Source organism: Equus caballus, chromosome 17 (assembly GCF_041296265.1).
Source record: "Equus caballus isolate H_3958 breed thoroughbred chromosome 17, TB-T2T, whole genome shotgun sequence".
Lineage (NCBI taxonomy): Eukaryota > Metazoa > Chordata > Mammalia > Perissodactyla > Equidae > Equus > Equus caballus.
This window is the reverse complement of record NC_091700.1, coordinates 36,003,843-36,023,348: the sequence shown is the minus strand read 5'-3', so window position 1 is coordinate 36,023,348 and position 19,506 is coordinate 36,003,843. Positions and strand designations below refer to the sequence as shown.

General features: G+C 37.4%; 2 protein-coding genes across 4 annotated transcripts in view; one reads left to right on the top strand and one right to left on the bottom strand.

Moving 5' to 3' along the window:
* Positions 1 to 9,612, top strand: part of LOC138918357 (mitochondrial ornithine transporter 1-like) — a 68,336-nt gene extending 58,724 nt beyond the window's left edge. Inside the window, exons 5-6 of one of the 2 annotated variants that reach the window (XR_011427694.1) lie at positions 5,114 to 5,180; positions 9,596 to 9,612. Coding sequence is in view for 1 of the 2 variants with exons in the window: in XM_070239608.1 (XP_070095709.1) it covers positions 5,114 to 5,118 (5 nt within the window). In the remaining variant the exon portion in view is untranslated. Of the gene's footprint in view, positions 1 to 5,113; positions 5,199 to 9,595 lie in introns of those variants that run through there. The other variant, XM_070239608.1, reaches the window with a different exon arrangement.
* The window catches only part of LOC138918351 (phosphatidylinositol 3,4,5-trisphosphate 3-phosphatase TPTE2-like), a 390,322-nt gene that overhangs the window by 253,061 nt on the left and 117,755 nt on the right, over positions 1 to 19,506 (bottom strand). For both annotated transcript variants that reach the window (XM_070239583.1, XM_070239584.1), the window contains 6 exons: positions 11,701 to 11,757; positions 10,781 to 10,834; positions 8,113 to 8,166; positions 7,146 to 7,199; positions 5,543 to 5,596; positions 4,751 to 4,816 (listed from right to left, as the gene is read on the bottom strand). In XM_070239583.1, the coding sequence (XP_070095684.1) occupies positions 4,751 to 4,816; positions 5,543 to 5,596; positions 7,146 to 7,199; positions 8,113 to 8,166; positions 10,781 to 10,834; positions 11,701 to 11,757 (339 nt within the window). The remainder of the gene's footprint in view (positions 1 to 4,750; positions 4,817 to 5,542; positions 5,597 to 7,145; positions 7,200 to 8,112; positions 8,167 to 10,780; positions 10,835 to 11,700; positions 11,758 to 19,506) is intronic.

Here is a 19,506-nt window from a genome sequence, read left to right as displayed (position 1 = left end):
TATTCTGCTGTTTTTGGATGAAGTGTTCTATATATGTCTATTAAGTCCAACTGTTTTAGCTTTTTGTTTAGCTCCACTGTTTCTTTATTGATTTTCTGTCTGGATGATCTGTCCATTGATGTGAGTGGGGTGTTGAGGTCCCCTACTATTATTGTGTTATTTTTGATATCGTCTTTTAGGTTTGTTAATAGTTGCTTTATGAACTTTGGTGTTGCTGTGTTGGGTGCATAGATATTTATAAGCATTATTTCTTCTTGATGAAGTGTCCCTTTGATCATTATATATTTTGGCCCTCTGTGTCTCTCTTACCTGCCTTATCTTGAAGTCTGTTTTGTCTGATGTAAGTATTGCGACACCTGCTTTCTTTTGTTTGCTATTAGCTTGGAGTATTGTCTTCCACCCCTTCACTCTGAGCCTGTGTTTGTCCTTGGAGCTGAGGTGTGTTTCCTGGAGGCAACAAATTGTTGGATCTTGTTCTTTAATCCATTTTGCCACTCAGTGTCTTTTGATTAGAGAGTTCAATCCATTTACATTGAAGGTGAGTATTGATGCATGAGGGCTTAATGCTGTCATTCTGTTGCTCGTTTTCCAGTTTTCCTGTGCTTCCTTTGTTTCTCGTCCTGTATGTTTTAGCCTACCTATTGACTACTGCAATTTCTTATGCTGGGTTTCTTAGATTTTTTCTTATTTATGTTTTGTGTCTCTGTTCTGTTTTTTAGTTTAGTGGCTACCCTGAACTTTGTATTCAGAATCTCGTGTATAACATAGTCCATTTTCTGGTGGTCTCTTACTTCCTTAGCCTAGACTGTTTCAGACCCTTTCCTCCTCTCCTCCTAAATTATTATTTTCATCTCTTATTCCAGCTCGTGTTGTGAGTTTGTGGTTAGAGTGATAAGATTGTCTTTGCTTTGGTGATTTCCTTCCCTTTATCCTAATGATATAGTTGAATATTTGCTATCCTATTCAGATTCTATCTGTCTCCCTACTCTGTGTTTTGTGACCCCTTTCTCCCTTTTTATCTTTTCTCAGGTATGAGAGCCTTCTTGAGGATTTCTTGTAGTGGAGGTCTTGTGACTATGAAGTCCCTTAGCTTTTGTTTGTCTGGAAAAGATTTAATTTCTCCCTCATATCTGAAGGATATTTTTGCTGGATAGAGTATTCTTGCCTGAAGATTTTTATCCTCTAAAGTTTTGAATATGCCACTCCAATCTCTCCTAGCTTGTAAGGTTTCTGTAGAGAAATCCACTGAAAGTCTGCTAGGGGTTCCTTTGTAGGTTATTTTCTTCTGCCTTGCTGCCCTGAGTATTCTTTCTTTGTCATTCATTTTTGCCATTTTTACTACTATATGCCTTGCAGTAGGTCTTTTTACATTGACAAATCTAGGAGATCTGAAAGCTTCCTTCACACACATTTATCTCTCAATCCCTAGATTTGGGAAGTTCTCTTCTATTATTTCGTTGAGCATACTTTCTGCTCCATTTTCCTTTTCCACACCCTCAGGAATTCCGATGATTCTTAAGTTGCATTTTCTCATTGAGTCAGCTATTTCTCTGAGATTTTCTTCAGTTTTTGAAATTCTTAGTTCCCTTTCTTCCTCTGTCTGGAGCCATTCAGCCTGTCTATCTTAGATTATGCTAATTTTCTCCTCTATGGTGTCTACACGGGCATTCAGAGAATCCGTATCCTGTTTTATCTGATCCATTGTATTTTTCACCTCTAGTATTTCTAATTGATTCTTCTTTATAATTTCAATCTCTTTTGGGAAGTAACTCCAGAACTCATTGACTTGTTTCTCTATATTTCCCTTTACCTCATTGAATATTTTGATGATAGCTATTTTGAACTCATCTTCACTTAGTTTACCTATTTCCAAGTCCTCAGGACCTACTTCTGTATTTTTATTGTTTTCCTGTTGGACTGGAGCTTTTATAAATTGCTGGATGGTAGAGGAGCAGTTTTTGCACATGATGCTATTATTTGGTTGCAGTTACAGCCTGTTGCCACTAGATGGGGGTCGAGAGCCTTGCATTCTGAGCCCTCTACCTTCAGCTGCGATGGCCGCTTGCAGTGTGGGTTGGGGGAGGAGGGGCACTTTCTCTTGCGTGCTGACCTGGATTGGGGTCAGCTCTTGCTCTCTGGTCTCCGAGGGCCCTGGCTTGCTGGGGTTCCCCCATGCAAAAGCTTTCCCCCGTTAGAGGGTTTCCACTGCACCGGCGGTGGGAGTCCTGGATGATCCCCACACGCGCGGCCCCTCCCCTACTCCTTCCCTCACCCACAGCAGCAAATCCCAGTCTCTAGGGGAGGGAGCAAAGTTCTTTCCTACCCAGTTCCAGCTCCTCCGAGGGTGGCTCCAGCCTCTCCACCCTCCGGCATTTGGCTGCTGTGGGTCTCTGACAATTTCTGTTATTAGCAATTATTTTTTTGGTTGGAAAGCAGTTGCTCTTTTTGGTTGTAATTTGGAGGGGAGCGTCCCGGGTGAGCTCATGCCACCATGTTGCTGACGTCACCCCCCAATAACATCCCAATTTTATTTATTTATTTATTTGTTTATTTTTTTAAAGATTCTATTTTTTTCTTTTTTCTCTCCCCAAAGCTCCCTGGTACATAGTTATATATTCTTCATTGTGAGTCCTTCTAATTGTGGTATGTGGGACGCTGCCTCAGTGTGGTTCGATGAGCAGTGTCATGTCCGCACCCAGGATTCGAACCAATGAAACACTGGGCTGCCTGCAGCGGAGTGCATGAACTTAACCACTTGGCCGTGGGGCCAGCCCCTAATATCCCAATTTTAAATGGGCTAAGGTAATTTGCAAACAATGAAATACAAGTTCTATGAAACTCATGGGAATGGAGGAAACGTACACTTTTATATTGTGATTTGGGAGGGCATATCAATATCAAGAGCCTCACAAGCATTCCTTTTGACACAATTTCCATTTCTGAGAACTTATCATAAGGAAATAATAATATATAGAGGTTTGGTCTCAAAGATATTCATCACTCTTTGTATGAGTAAAAAGTAAACAATTTAAATGTCCATTGATATCTGATTACTTAAATAAACTATGACACATCTACACTATGAGGTATTGTATAGCTGTTAAAAATAATGTTGTAAATTTAAAAATAAATAAAGTTAGCTATTGGTAGGACTTCAGGCAACAATAGAAAATCTGAAATTAAAGAAAGTATAGTGTTGTAAATGCATATGTATATTTATTAACACAGAAATATGTGATACGTCACTGAGCAATAAGGTTATTTTTAAAAAGAAGGTACATATGATACCATACCCATAAACAAAAAATGTATATCTCTAAGGAACCTGGAAGGGCATGGATCAAAAATTAAGAATGGCTATTTATGGGTGAATTTATTGTTTGTCTGTATTTTCTGATTTTACTAATAATGAACTGTTGTGTTACTTTTGGTTTTTAGCATAAAGCTTATTTGTGGTGCTTTAGAGCTTTAAAAGCACTTTCACACATACTAATTTACCTTTATTATTAGCTTTTTGTTCTACAACACCCAGTAGATAGATACTGTACATAGCATTATTTTTACAGTTTACAGGTGAATGATCTAAAGTTTAAAGAGGTTTAGTGACTTGCCGAGTGTCCAGTGAATATTAGATGTCAAAGTCAAGCATTGTTTCCAGGTCAAACTCCAAATCAAAAACCATCCTCCTAGTCTGAAACACCAGTGTTTCTCCCAGATACTATCGCAAATGTCACTTGTATCTATACAATAAGCATTTGTAACTAAGAAAACAAAACAAAACCACTTTATTTTGTTTGGAGGGGGTAAGAAAAAGGAAATGCTTGCCTTGCTCAATCTATTCAAATTTTGCCCCAGCCCTCGGCCTCACTGCAGAAGATATATAGCTAATATGCAGACATAAAATTTAATGAAGTGACAGAGTGAACTCTTCATTGATGGCCCATGGTGAAAAAAGTCACAGAAAATGGAAATTAATGGGTAATTTGAAGAACTATTTGTATTCACTGGTCACTCTTTTATTTTCCATATTGTCTTTGTCCAGACAACAAAAAAATTGCAAAAGTTATCAGTTAATATCCTCTTCAGCACTACTCACTCTCCAACATTGACACAAGCTGGTGAATGGTTAAATAACTGTCCAAGAGACGAGCAGAAGAAAAATCTCATGAATATTTCCGCAGTTCAGACACATGCCATTTTAGGAATCTATTGTTTCCTTGCTGTGAGTCTGTGGTAAAAATGCCTGAAGATCAGTGCAGCAGGAAGTACTCTCAGTAAGATTACTCAGAAACAAGTCAAAATTAATAAAATTCCAATAGTCATGAAGAGGGCTTTATTCAGCAGAACACATTTGCTTTTTCTATCAGTCTCATTTCCTCATAGACAAAATCAACAAAACCAAGAGTCAGTATATATCCAGGAAAAACAGGAAAGGAATACAGTTGAAGGGTAAACAGCATTCTGCAATCCTTTGTTAAGAAAGAAACTTTATAATAAAATTATTATCTACTAAGTCTATTTTCACATTTTCAAACTAGAAGAACATTTATTTGTGAGTATGTGGAAATACTTTTTTTACACGTGGTACTTATCTGCAAATTCAATTAGTTATTATTGTGTACCCCCCCCAAACATTTGGATACCTTTCCACAATTTTCCTTTTTCTTTCTTGCCTCAACACAAGCCCTATCTTTGCAAAGATAAGAGATCCACCAACTGCTCCCTCCCTCCAAATTCCAAACTGACTTACCCACAAGAATCAGACAAGTCAGTGTCCTCAGTACCATTATCGAGCCTGGAGAGTTGTTCCTTTATTCTTTAACCACCAACAAATGCAAGAATATATCATTAGAAATGTGCTACATGGAACAGTGATATGAAAAATTTATTTCAACAAAAAGAATCCTTTGAATCTAAAAGACAGAGGAAACATGATTTGGCTCACTGGAAGACCTAATTTTTTAAAAATAATTTTAGAATTATTCTCCAGGAAACACTGTATTTCCATAGACACTTCCAAGACTGAATTTTGCAAATAGCTGTTTCTCTTTCTCTCTCTCTTTCCATCTCTGTCTGTCTGTCTTTCTCACTCTCTTTTTCTCTCTCTCTCAAGATTGATATATATAGCACTGACTCAAACAAATGACATCGGTATTGCTGGATGGAACCTTCATTGACAGGTAAGACATATCAAAGCCATCACAGACTTCTGATATCAATTTATTCAGGCCAGTGTGAAAGATTGAAAATGTACATTGTCAGAACCAAGTAACTTTGTATACTTACTGTTTTGGTTGAAATCAGGTACAATTGCTCTACAATTCATAAACTGATAGAACTCTAAAAAACTATAAGTTAATTAGTTATTTGGAACCTGGGTCCCTCTACCACCTTCTACTTGTCACATATCATGGATATCTTTTCTCCTCCTTGGACAGGATTCAAATAACTTCCTGAGATAAGGACTCCATTCAATAAATAATCAGATTTCACAAGTGTCAATATGCCCCCATCTCTTTCTATATATGTATTTACATCTCACCTTTCAGGCATGGGTCTAACATGGGTTATAGTTTTCGACTCATTTGACTCACAGCTAAAGGATTAGAAATGCACATAGTAAGACGTTACATGTTTCTCTAGACTTATTTTTAAATGAGAATTAGCTACAATTTTTCAATAACTTGTAATCTACTTGTCCTAAAAAATAATACTTTAATCAGTTACTTGAAACTGATAGTTAATTTTTCCCTAGAAATGAGACTTTATATATTTGTAATGAAGATCTGAGTCCTAGGAAAAACAACTTAGTGAATCAAGTTCACGTACATTTCTTTACTCCTGAACCCCTTCAGAATTACTTCTCCTTGCTTCAAATAGGTTTTCCTGCTCTCTGGGACCACTTTAGCAGAGTCTTATAGATGGGCAATCTGACAGCATTCTAAGGGTTTTTGCTGCTAATAAGGGTGACAAAAGGGGTAAGAAGCAACCCTCTTACGACCTACTTCTCTTTTATCCAACTAGTGTCAAGGACACTCTGTAATGTCATGTATGCTGCTGAAAACAAACCCCCCAAATCTCAATACATCTCCCTCTCTGTATTTTTATATATATATGTATATATATATATATATATATATATATATATATTTCTGTTTATATATATCTATCTTTCTATCTCACATTTCATCAGAGGTTTCATCAGCGGTTTCTGTTGTCAATTTACTCAGGACAGTGTGAAAGGATTAAAAACACACATAGTAAGGTACCACGTGACTTCCAGACTTACTTTTTTGGTTCAAATTAGTTACAATTACTCTTGACCTCATTAACTGGTTTACTCAGAAAATTCACATGTAATCAGTTATTTGGAATCCAATATCTCCTTTTCCCTAGATATAATGCTATATATGTTTGTAACAAATATTTTAGACCTACCAAAAAAGTTAATGACTCGAGATTTAAGTACAGTTCTTTACTACTGAACTTGACCCATGGTGTAACAGCCTTTTGTGGTGGAATTTATTTCAAAATCAACTTCAATTTGCAGGTGTGCATCCCTCTTCCGCTACCTAATTTCCTGCTTCTCAAGTCCCTCCTTCACCCCTGACTGTCCTCGATCATGGCTGTCTTTCCTGGCCCTCAGATAGGGTCAAGTCACTGCAGGCCAGAGTCAGGGACTCCCTCTATACTAGGGTGGGTTTGGGTCTGGGACACCAGCCTCACACGGCAGCAGAACTCTGGAGGATGGGGGACAGATCCCAGTCTATTAGCTCCCATCTTCTCTGCTAAGGCCTCCTCTGGCTCCCTGTCCACTGCTAACTCCTCCTTGCTCCAAATAAGTTTCTCTCCTTCCTTGCCATCTCTAGTAGAATTTCATACACAGTAATCAAGGGCGACAAATTCTAGGATTAAAAAGACTTCCTTTATGACCTGTGCATCTTTTCTATCTCAATTTCAAGACAAAGAATATTACACGTAGAAGCTTACCATGAGAGGGCTTTAAAAATATATGAAGGGAACTCTGTATTCCCAGCTGCTCCTGAGAGTGAACATCCCAAACATCAATTTCTCTGAATGTGTGTGTGTGTGTGTATGTACACATATACGGACACATATATACAGATTTATTCGTCATAGCTCACTTGGCATCGTAGAAGGTTTCAGAAGATACTGTGGTCAGTTCACTTGGTGCAGGGCTAAAGGATTAAAAACACACATAGTAAGGCACCACACGACTTCTAGACTTACTTTTTTAGTTCAAATTAGCTACAATTACTCTTGATTTTATCAACCGGTTGACTCTTAGAAAATTCACATGTAAATCAGTTGTTTGGAATCCAATATCTCCTTTTCCCTGGAAATGATACTATATATGTTTGTAATGAATATTTTAGACCTACCAAAAAAGTTAATTACTCAAGATTTAAGTACAGTTCTTTACTACCGAACTTGACCCATGGTGTAACAGCCTTTCGTGGTGGAATTTATTTCAAAATCGACTTCAATTTGCAGGTGTGCATCCCTCTTCCCCTACCTAATTTCCTGCTCCTCAAGTCCCTCCTTCACCCCTGACTGTCCTCGATCATGGCTGTCTTTCCTGGCCCTCAGATAGGGTCAAGTCACTGCAGGCCAGAGTCAGGGACTCCCTCTATACTAGGGTGGGTTTGGGTCTGGGACACCAGCCTCACACGGCAGCAGAACTCTGGAGGATGGGGGACAGATCCCAGTCTATTAGCTCCAATCTTCTCTGCTAAGGCCTCCTCTGGCTCCCTGTCCACTGCTAACTCCTCCTTGCTCCAAATAAGTTTCTCTCCTTCCTTGCCATCTCTAGTAGAATTTCATACACAGTAATCAAGGGTGACAAATTCTAGGATTAAAAAGACTTCCCTTATGACCTGTGCATCTTTTCTATCTCAATTTCAAGACAAAAAATATTACACGTTGAAGCTTACCATGAGAGGGCTTTAAAAATATATGAAGGGAACTCTGTATTCCCAGGTGCTCCTGAGAGTGAACATCCCAAACATCAATTTCTCTGAATGTGTGTGTGTGTGTGTGTGTCTACACATATACGGACACATATATACAGATTTATTCGTCATAGCTCACTTGGCATCGTAGAAGCTGTCAGAAGATACTGTGCTCAGTTCACTTGGTGCAGGGCTAAAGGATTAAAAACACACATAGTAAGGCACCACACGACTTCTAGACTTACTTTTTTAGTTCAAATTAGCTACAATTACTCTTGATTTTATCAACCGGTTGACTCTTAGAAAATTCACATGTAAATCAGTTTGGAATCCAATATCTCCTTTTCCCTGGAAATGATACTATATATGTTTGTAATGAATATTTTAGACCTACCAAAAAAGTTAATTACTCAAGATTTAAGTACAGTTCTTTACTACTGAACTTGACCCATGGTGTAACAACCTTTTGTGGTGGAATTTATTTCAAAATCAACTTCAATTCTCAGGTGTGCATCCCTCTTCTCCTACCTAATTTCCTACCTCTCAAGTTCTTCCTTCACGTTTACTTTCACCTAACATGGTTGATTTTCCTGGCCCTCAGAAAGGGTTAAGTGACTGCAGGCCTGAGTTGGGGACTCCCTCTATTGGGTGGTGGGTTTGGGTCTAGGACACCAGCCTCACATGGCAGCAGAACTCTGGAGGGTGAGGGACAGATCCCACTCTATTAGCTCCTTTCTTTGTGATGAGGGCTCCTCTGCTCTTTGTCCACTGCTACTTCCACCTTGCCTTAAATTGGATTCTGTCCCCCTTTCACTCAATCTATAGAGTCTCAAAGGCAGAATGCTCCTATTTGGAGCATTCTGAAATTTTTCTAAGACTTTTGGGTGGTAGTTACTAGGAGGAAGAAGCATTCCTCTTATGACCTGTTCCTTTTTTATCCAACCAAATCCAATAAGATGAAAAGTTACCTAAAGGTGCTATGGTAAGATTTAGAAACAGTGTCAAAGACACTGTACTGTCAAGGATACTCCTAAGAATGAATTTGGAAATTTATCTCTCTTTCTTTCATTGTATTTATGTTTGTGTATGTGTGTTTGTATGTCTGTGTTGATATAACTATATAAATATACATGTGTATATATAAAAAGATATATATTTATTTTTATTTATTCATTTATATCTCAAATTTCATGGGTGGCCCCCTCATAGCTTTTTGATGTTAATTCATTCAGAGCAGTGTTAAAGGACTAGAGAGTTACCTATTCAGATACCACATTTTAATTTTAGACTTGTTTGTTTTAATTCAAATAGCTGTAATTACTTTACAGCTTATGAACTGGTTGATCTTTACAAATTCACATATAGAGGAGATAGAGTTCAGCATCCCTGTTTTCTCATACTGCTGTTGCCTGGGACATGGGGGCTCCCAGCCTTATGACTTCAGAGGCACCCTTTGAACTGTCGCAGCATCTAGTCGTTGAGGGCTTTAGCCTCAGTGTCTACAGCACTCCAGAAAGCTTCAAGGAAAAGTTCCTTCTCAAGACCTGCAAGAACCCAATGGTACCCATAGGCTGCCTGGGCACGGTGGCTGCCCTCACCCATGACCTCTACTGCTTCCCTAGGGATCAGAGCCAGTGCTGCCAGCTCATGATATACAACCAGATTGCCACCCAGGGCTTCTCGCTCACAGCCACCTTGCTGGATCCAGCTTCATCAGCTATGAAGTCTCTGCCCAAGCCTGGCTTGGTCTTGAAAGCTCCGTGGAGATTATTCCCAGCCTGGGAGTAACCACTGGTCCTGCCACAGGATTTATTCCCTCATCTGCCCTGACCAGTCCCTGTGTCAATGGAGGAGCAAGTGGCCAATTGTGTAATCGACAGATTTTTTTTCAGGAATCTCAGATTCTGTTCACTTCGGGTGTTGCATACTTCTACTTGTGCCACACCCTCTTCACCCCCTACTTAATAAACTCTGATCCACTTGTAAAAAAAAATTCATGTATATATAACTAAATCTAGTATGTTAGTTTTTATTAGAAATGAGGCTTTATATAAGGTAGTAATGAAAATTTTAGCCTGTAAATAATTAATGCATCAAGATACAAGCAAAGTTCTTTACAATTACCCTAATCCTAGTGTGTAACAGCCTTTTGTGGTAGAATTTATTTCAAATTCCACTTCAGTTTGTAGGTACCCATCCCTCTTCTCACGTTTAATTCCCAATTCTTAAGCCCCTCCATCACTTTCTTGCTTTCACCATCATAGATATCTTTTCTGACCCTCAGGGTCAAGCAACTGCAGGCTAAGGTAGGGGCGGGGGGCTCCTTCCAATATGACAGTGAGTATGGGCACTAGCCTCACACCGTGGCAAAACTCTGGAGGGTCATTGACACATCCAGGCTCTATTAGCTCCATTCTTTTCTGCTGAGGGCTCCACTGTTCTCTGTCCACTGCTACCTTGTCTCCTTGCTCCAAATGAGATTCTGTGCTCTCTTGGTCCACTCTAGTAGAGTCTCACATGTGGGCAATCTGATAGTTTCTTAAGAGTTTTGGCTGCTACTAATTAAGGGTGACAAAACACACTTAGGGGAAGAAGCATCCCTTTTATAACTTGTTCCTTTTTTATCCAAATGGGTCCAAAAAGGTAAAGAGTTACCTACAGATGCTACCGTGAGATGACTCCAAAAGAGTGTCAAAGACACTCTGTATTGTTATCCACTGACACCCTGCTATCATTCTCCTTGTTTCCAAATAGAAATCTCTCTTCACTTTGTGTGTGTATCTTTACAGATATATCTATAATCTCACCTTTTGCTGGAGACTTCCTCAGTGGTTACTGATGTCAATTTATTCCAATCAGAACTAAAGGATTAAAATGTACATGATCAAACACCGTGTGACTTCATAGACTCACTTTTCTCATTCAAATTAGCTACAATTTCTCTATAACTTACAAAATGGTTGAACCCTGTAAGTTCACATGTAATTTGGTTATTTGGAAAATATTTCATCTTTCCCTAGAATTGAGGCTTCATATGATGGTAATAAAATTCTTAGGCCTGTAAAAGAATCCTTAATGGATCAAGATTTAAAAACATTTCTTTACTACTAAACTTAACCCCAATGTGTAATTGCCTTTTGTGATTACATTTACTTCAAATTCAGCTATAGTTTGTAGGTAGGAATCCCTCTTATCCCATCTCATTTTCTGATTTCAAGTCCCTCCACCACCTCCTTACTCTTCATGTTTCATGGATGTCTTTCCTTCTCCTCAGATAGGGTTAAGTAACTGTCGGCCTGAGGCAGGGCCTACCTCCAGTATGATGGTTGGTTTGGGTTTGGGATACCAGCCTCCCATTGTGGCAGAGCTCTGGAGGGTAAGGGACAGATCTCAAGTCTATTATCTCTTTTAGTTTCTGCTGAGGGCTCCTCTGCTCCCTGTCCACCGCTACTACCTTTGTGCTTCCAAATAGTGTTTTCTCTCTTGACCCACACTAGCAGAAAGATATACACAGGTACTCTAATAGTTCCCTAAGGATTTTCACTAGTAATCCCTAAAGTTCACGAACACACAAATAGTAAGTGTTCTCTCTCTTTTGACCTGGTCCTTCTTGATCCAAAAAAGAAAAAAGTTATATATAGAAGCTGACAGGCTATCACGGACATTCTGTATTGTCACCAATGCTCCCAAATGGTTTTCCCACTCAGATGACAGAAAATCAACTCACCTATTGTTGATGATCTGGCTAGAGGACTCTGAAAAGGCTACTAAAGCATTCTTATTTCTGTCAAAGAACAAAAAGAATATGCAAAAAATAAAGCCAGACAATGAGGAAGGAAATAATAACAGGAAGTGATTCCTTTTTTCAAGAGGAAATCATTCCTCTTTCCTGACAGGAATTTCAGGCACAAAAAGTCACACATGACAAATTTGAAGGAATGTGACAGGAACTGAAGGGGTTACCACAGTGGCACCTGTAAGCAAGCCTCTTGGGGTGTGTGTGTGTGTGTGCGTGTGCATGTGTGTGTGTGCCTGTGTGTATTTATTGGAAACAGAAGGAAGCAAGCAAGGGAGAAGCAGCAATCATGATTAAATGTTCTTCCTTCCTTCCTTCCCATTTTCTCTACCATTCTGGTCATCATTGAATAAATTTGGGAAGAGGGAGACACAGAGAGAAAGAGGGAGACACAAGAGTGTAGGGATGAGGTGGTGGATCCAGGTAAGTTGATGAGATGATACAAAGACAATGGAAAGAAAATGCCAGAACAATGAGAATTTCGATGGCAAGGGCTAATCCCTGGTTGCCATTTGGTAGGGCAGAAACAAGTAGCTAGATTAGGATCTGCCTAAATTACGTTTTCAAGATTTTATGAATTGGAAGTAGAGCACATGATCTGAATGATTTTTCGTCTTGCACATTTTTTTAAGTAGACTTTTTTTAAAAATAAGTTTAGGTTTACAGAAAAATTAAGCAGAAAGTACAGAGAGTTTCCATATACCCCCTTTCTCCCTCACAGCTTCTCCTATCACTAATATCTTGCATTCATCTGGTATATTTGTTATAACTGATGAATCAGTATTTACACATTATTGTTAACTAACATCCATAGTTGACATTGGTGTTCATTCTTCGTGTTGAACAAGTCTATTGGTTTTTCCAAATGCATAATGTCATGTATCCATCATAACAGCATCATACTGAATAACTGTACTGCCCTAAAAATCCCCTGTACTCTACATATTCATCCCTTTGCCCCCCACTCCAATTCCTAGAAACCACTGATCTTTTCACTGTCTCTATAGTTTTACCTTTTCCACAGTGTCATATAGTTGGAATCATAAAGTATATCCCCTTAGCAGACTGCCTCCTTTCACTTAGTACTTATGCAAGGATTTAAGGTTCCTCTATTTCCTTTTGTGGCTTGATAGATTCTTTTACTTTTTTTAAATTGCTTGCTGAATAATTTTCCATTGTATATAGGCATTACAGGTTATCTATTCTTCTGTGATGTCTTGGTTGCTTCCGATTTTTGGCAATTATGAATAAAGCTGCTATCAAATTTGGGTGGAGGTTTTTGTGTAGGTATAACTTTTCAACTCATTTCGGGGTTGAAACTCATTAGGAGCACAACTGCTGAATCATCTGATAAGACTATGTTTTGCTTTGTAAGAAATTGCCAAAATGTCTTCCAAAGTGGCTATACTATTTTGCATTTTCACCAACAGTGAATGAGAATTCCTGTTGCTCCTTATCCTTGACAGCATTTGGTGTTTTCAATATTCAGATCTTGACCATTCTAATAGGTGGATAGTAGTATCTTCTTGTCTTAATTTGCAATTCCTGAGTGACATATGATGTTGAGCATCTTCTCATAAGCTTATTTGGCATTTGTATATCTTCTTTGGTGAGGTATCTGTTCAGATCTTTTGTCCATTTTTTGAGTACTTTCGTTTTCTGATTGTTGATTTTTAAGAGTTCTTTGTATACCTTCAATAAAAGCCCTTTACCAGATATGCCTTTTGCAAATAATTTCTTCTAGTCTGTGGCTGACTTGTCTTCTCATTCTCTTGATAGTGTCTTTCACAGAGCAGAAGTTTTAAATTTTAATGAAATCCAAGTTGTCTGTATTTTCTTTCATGATTTTATTTTTGGTGTTATATATAAAATCATTGCTGTATCAAAGGCCATCTTGTTTCTTCCTGTGTTATCTTCTAGGAGTTTTATGGTTTTGCATTTTATATTTATGTCCGTGATCCATTTTGAGTTAAGTTTTGTTAAGTGTGTAAGGTCTGTGCCTAGATTTTTTTTTTTTTCTTGCACATAGATGTCCAGTTCTTCCAGCAACATTTGTTGAAAAGACCATCCTTTCTCCACTGGATTGAGTGCCTTTGCTCCTTTATCAAAGACAAGATGTCTATATTTGTGTGGGCCTATTTCTGGGCTCTCTATTCTGTTCCTTTGATCTACTTGTATATTCTCTCACCCATACCACCCTACCTTGATTACTGTAGCTTTATAGAAAGACTTAAGTCAGGTATTGTCAGTCCTCTGACTTTGCTATTCTTCTTCAATATTGTGTTGGCTATTCTGGGTCTTTTGCCTTTTCACATAAACTTTAGAATTAGTTTGTCAATATTGAAAAAAATGACTTTTCAGGATTTTGATTCAGATTGCACTCAACTACAAGTTGAAGGAATTGACATCTTAATAATATTGAGTCTTCCTATCCATGAACATGGAACATCTTCCCATTTATTTAGATCTTCTTTGATTTCATTAATCAGTTATGTAGTTTTCCTCATATAGATTTTACACATTATTTTGTTAGATTTGTACCTAAGTATTTCAATTTTTTGGTGCTAATGTAAATGGTGGTGTGCTTGTTTCAAATTCCAATTATTCATTGCTGGTATAAAGGAAAGCAATCAACTTTTGTATATTAACCTTGTTCTTGAAACTCTGCTATAATTTCTTATTATTCCAGAAGGTTCTTTGTAAATTATTTTCGATTTTCTACAGAGATAATCATGTCACATGTGAACAAAGACAGTTTTATTTCTTCTGTTCCAATCTGCATACTTTTGTTTCCTTCTTACTGCATTAGTTAGGACTTACAGTATGATGTTGAAAAGGAGTGGTGAAGGGGGATATCCTTGCCTTGTACCTGATCTTATCAAGTTTCTCACCATCAAGTATGATGGTACCTGTGGATTTTTTTTTTAACTTTCTAATCCCTTTTTAAATTTTTTTATTTTTATTTTATTGAGGTCATAATAGTTTATAACATTGTGAAATTTCAGTTTTACATTTTTCTTTGTCAGTCACCATATATTTGTGACCCTTTGCCCTTTATGTCCATCCCCAAGTTCCTTCCCCTGTGGTAACCACTAATCTGTTTTCTTTGTCCATGTGTTTGTTTATCTTCCACATATGAGTGAAATCATACACTGTTCGTCTTTATCTGTCTGCCTTATTTTGCTTAACATAATACCATCAAGGTCTATCCGCATTGTTGCAAATGGGATGATTTTGTCTTTTTTTATGGTCGAGTAGTATTCCATTCTATATATATATACACACAAACACACACACATATATATATACAATGTATATATATACATATATATATATATAATGTATATATACCACATCTTCTTTATCGTCAGTTGACAGGCACTTGGGTTGCTTCCACATTTGGCTATTTTGAATAATGCTGCAATGAACATAGGGGTGCATAAGTCTCTTTGAATTGTTGATTTCAAGTTCTTTGGATAAATACCCAGTAGCAGGATAGCTGGGTCATATGGTATATATATTTTGGATTTTTTGAGAAATCTCCATACTGTTTTCCATAGTGGCTAGAGCAGTTTGCATTCCTACCAGCAGTGTATGGGGGTTCCCTTTTCTCCACATTGTCTTCCATTTGTTATTTTTTGTCTTGTTAATTATAGCCATTCTTACAGGTGTAAGGTAATATCTCATTGTAGTTTTGATTTGTATTTCTCTAATGATTAGTGATGTTGAATGTCTCTTTATGTGCCTGTTGGCCATCTGTATATCTTCTTTGTAAAAATGTCTGTTTATATCCTCTGCCCATTTTTTGATCAGGTTGTTTGTTTTTTTGTTGTTGACTTGTAGGCGTTATTTATATATTTTGGAGTTAAACCCTTGTCGCATACATGATTTGTAAATATCTTCTCTCAGTTGGTGGGTTGCCCTTTCATTTTGTTCCTGGTTTCCTTTGCCTTGCAGAAGCTCTTTAGTCTGATGAAGTCCCATTTGGTTATTTTTTCTTTTGTTTCCCTTGCCCAAGTAGACTGGTATTCAAAAAGATCCTTCTAAGACTGATGTCAAAGAGTGCACTGCCTATGTTTTCTTCTAGGAGTTTTATGGTTTCACATCTTACCTTCAAGTCTTTAATCCATTTTGAGTTAATTTTTGTGTATGCTGTAAGATAAGGGTCTACTTTCATTCTTTTCATGTGGCTGTCCAGTTTCCCCAACACCATTTATTGAAGAGACTTTCCTTTCTCCATTGTATGTTCTTAGCTCCTCTGCCAAAGATTAGCTGTCCATAGATGTGCGGTTTTATTTCTGGGCTTTCAATTCTGCTCCACTGATCTGTGTGTCTGTTTTTGTACCAGTACCATGCTGTTTTGATTACTATAGCTTTGTAGTATGCTTTGAAGTCAGGGATTGTGATGCCTACAGCTTTGTTCTTTTTTCTCAGGGTTGCTTTAGCTATTCAGGGTCTTTTCTTGCTCATTATGAATTTTGGGATTCTTGGTTCTCTTTTCATGAAGAACATCATTGGGATTCTGATTTGGATTGCACTGAATCTGTAGATTGCGTTAGATACTGTGGACATTTTAACTATGTTTATTTTTCTAATCCATATGCATGGAATCTCTTTCCACTTCTTTATGACATCATCAATTTCTTCCAATAATGTCTTACAGTTTTCCTTGGTTAAATTTATTCCTACATAATTTATTCTTTTTATTGTGGTTACAAATGGGATTGTATTCTGGAGTTCTCCTTCTGTTAGTTCATCATTAGAGTATAGAAATGCAACTGATTTTTGTAAGTTGATTTTGTACCCTGCAACTTTGCTGTAGTTGTTGATTATTTCTAACAGTTTTCTGATGGATTCTTTAGAGTTTTTGATATATAAAATCATATTATCTGCAAACAGCAAGTGTTTCACTTCCTCATTGGCAATTTGGATACATTTTATTTCTTTTTCTTGCTTAATTGCCCTGGCCAAAAACTCCAGTACTATGCTGAATAAGAGTGGTGAGAGTGGGCACCCTTGTCTTGTTCCTGTTCTCAGAGGGAGGGCTTTCAGTTTTTCCCCATTGAGTATAATGTTGGCTGTGGGTTTGTCATATATGGCCTTTATCATGTTGAAGCACTTTCCTTCTATACTCATTTTATTGCGAGTTTTTATCATAATTGGACGTTGGATATTGTCAAATGCTTTCTCTATGTCTATTGACATGATCATGTGATTTTTATTCCTCATTTTGTTAATGTGGTGCATCACATTGCTTGATTTGCAGATGTTGAACCCTCCCTGTGTCCCTGCTATAAATCCCACTTGATCATGGTGTATGATCCTTTTAATGTATTGCTGTATTTGGGCTGCCAATATTTTGTTGAGGATTTTTGCATCTATGGCCATCAGCGATATTGCCCTGTAATTTTCCTTCTTTGTGTTGTTCTTTTCTGGGTTTGAGATCAGGGTGATGTTGGCCTTACAAAATGTGTTAGGAAGTGTTCTATCTTCTTCAATTTTTTGGAATAGTTTGAGAGGGGTAGGTATTAAATCGTCTTTGAATGTTTGGTAGAATTCTCCAGAGAAGCCACTTGGTCCTAGACTTTTATTTTGGGGGAGGTTTTTGATTACTGTTTCAATCTCTTTACTTGTGATTGGTCTATTCAGATCATCTATTTCTTCTTGATTCAGTTTTGAGAGGTTGTATACGCCTAAGAATTTGTCCATTTCTTCTAGATTGTCCAATTTGTTGGCATATATTTTTTCATAGTATTTTCTTATAACCCTTTGTATTTCTGCGGTATCCGTTGTTAATTTCTCCTGTTTAATTTCTAATTTTATTCATTTGAGTCTTCTTTTTTCTTAGTGAGTCTGGCTAAGGGTTTGTCAGTTTTGTTTATCTTTTTAAAGAACCAGCTCTTAGTTTCATTGACCCTTTCTGCAGTAATTTTTTTGTTTATTTCAATTTCATTTATTTCCACTCTACTTTTTATTATTTCCCTCATTCTGCTGACTTTGGGCTTTGTTTGTTCTTCTTTTTCTAATTCTGTTAGGTGTACTTTAAGATTGCTTATTTGAGATTTTTCTTGTTTGTTAAGGTGGGCCTGTATTGCTATGAATTTCCCTCTGAGGACTGCTTTTGCTTTATCCCATATGAGTTGGTATTGGTGTATTTTCATTTTCATTTGTTGCTAGATGTTTTTGATTTCTCCTTTAATTTCTTCAATGATCCATTGGTTGTTCAGTAGTATGTTGTTTAGTCTCCACTTATTTGTCACTTTCCCAGCTTTTTTCTTGTAGTTGAATTCCAGTTTCATAGCACTATGGTCAGAAAAGATGCTTGACATGATTTCGGTCTTCTTAAATTTATTGAGGCTTGCCTTGTTTTCAAACATGTGGTCTATTTTTGAGAATGTTCCATGTGCACTTGAGAAGAATGTATATTTTGTTGGTTTTGGATGGAGTGTTCCGTATATACCTATTAAGTCCATCTGGTCTCGTTTTTCATTTAATTCCACTACTTCCTTGTTGACTTTCTCTCTGGATGATCTATCCACTGATGTAAGTGGAGCGTTAAGGTCCCCTACTATTATTGTGTCGCTGTTGATATCTCCTTTTAGGTTTGTTAATAGTTGCTTTATGCACTTCGGTGTTCCCATGTTAGGTGCATCTATATTTACAAGAGTTATATCTTCTTGGTGGAGTGTCCCTTTTATCATTATATACTGCCCCTCTTTGTCTCTCATTGCCTTTTTTTATCTTAAAGTCTACTTTGTCTGATAGAAGTATGGCGACATCTGCTTTCTTTTGTTTGCCATTAGCTTGGAGTATCATCCTCCATCCCTTCACTCTGAGCCTGTGTTTATCTTTAGAAGTGAGATGTGTTTCCTGGAGGCAGCATATTGTTGGGTCTTGGTTTTCAATCCATCCAGCCACTCTGTGTCTTTTGAGTGGACAATTCAATCCATTTACACTTAGAGCAATTATTGATATATGAGGTCTTAATGCTGCCATTTTATCACTTGTTTTCCAGTTGTTCTTTATTTTCCTTGTTTCTTCTCCCATTTATTCAGACCTGCAATTCAGTTTGGTGGTTCTCTAGGATCGTTTTCTCACTGTTTATCATTTCTGTCTCTGTTCTGATTTTTTGTTTAGTGGTTACTGTGAAGTTAGTATAAAAGATCTTGTAGTGAGACAGTCTATTTTCTGATAGCTCTTATTTCTTTAGTCTAAGGAAGCTCTATCCCTTTATTCTTCCCCATCTAAGTTATTGTTGTCACACTTTATTCCGTTTTGTGTTGTGAGTTTGTGGGTAAAACAAAGTGATTATAGTTATTTTTGATGTTTTCCTTCCCTTTATCTTGAACGTTATAATTATTTACTAACCTGTTCTGATACCTGCAATTTTCTGATTTTATCTGCCTATTTATCTCCTTGCTCAAGCCTTTGTAAACTTTTCTCTTTTTTTGAGGTATGAGGGCCTTCCTGATCATTTCTTGTAGGGAGGGGCTCTTGTGGCAATGAACTCTCTTAGCTTTTGTTTCTGGGAAAGTTTTGACTTCTCCATCATATCTGAAGAATATTTTCACTGGGTAGAGTATTCTTGGCTGAAAGTTTTTGTCTTTCAGAATTTTGAATGTATCATTCCACTCTCTCCCAGCCTGTAAGGTTTCTGCTGAAAGCTTGATAGGGGTTCCCTTGTAGGTTATTATCTTCCGCCTTGCTGCCCTTAATATATTTTTTTGTCATTGTTTT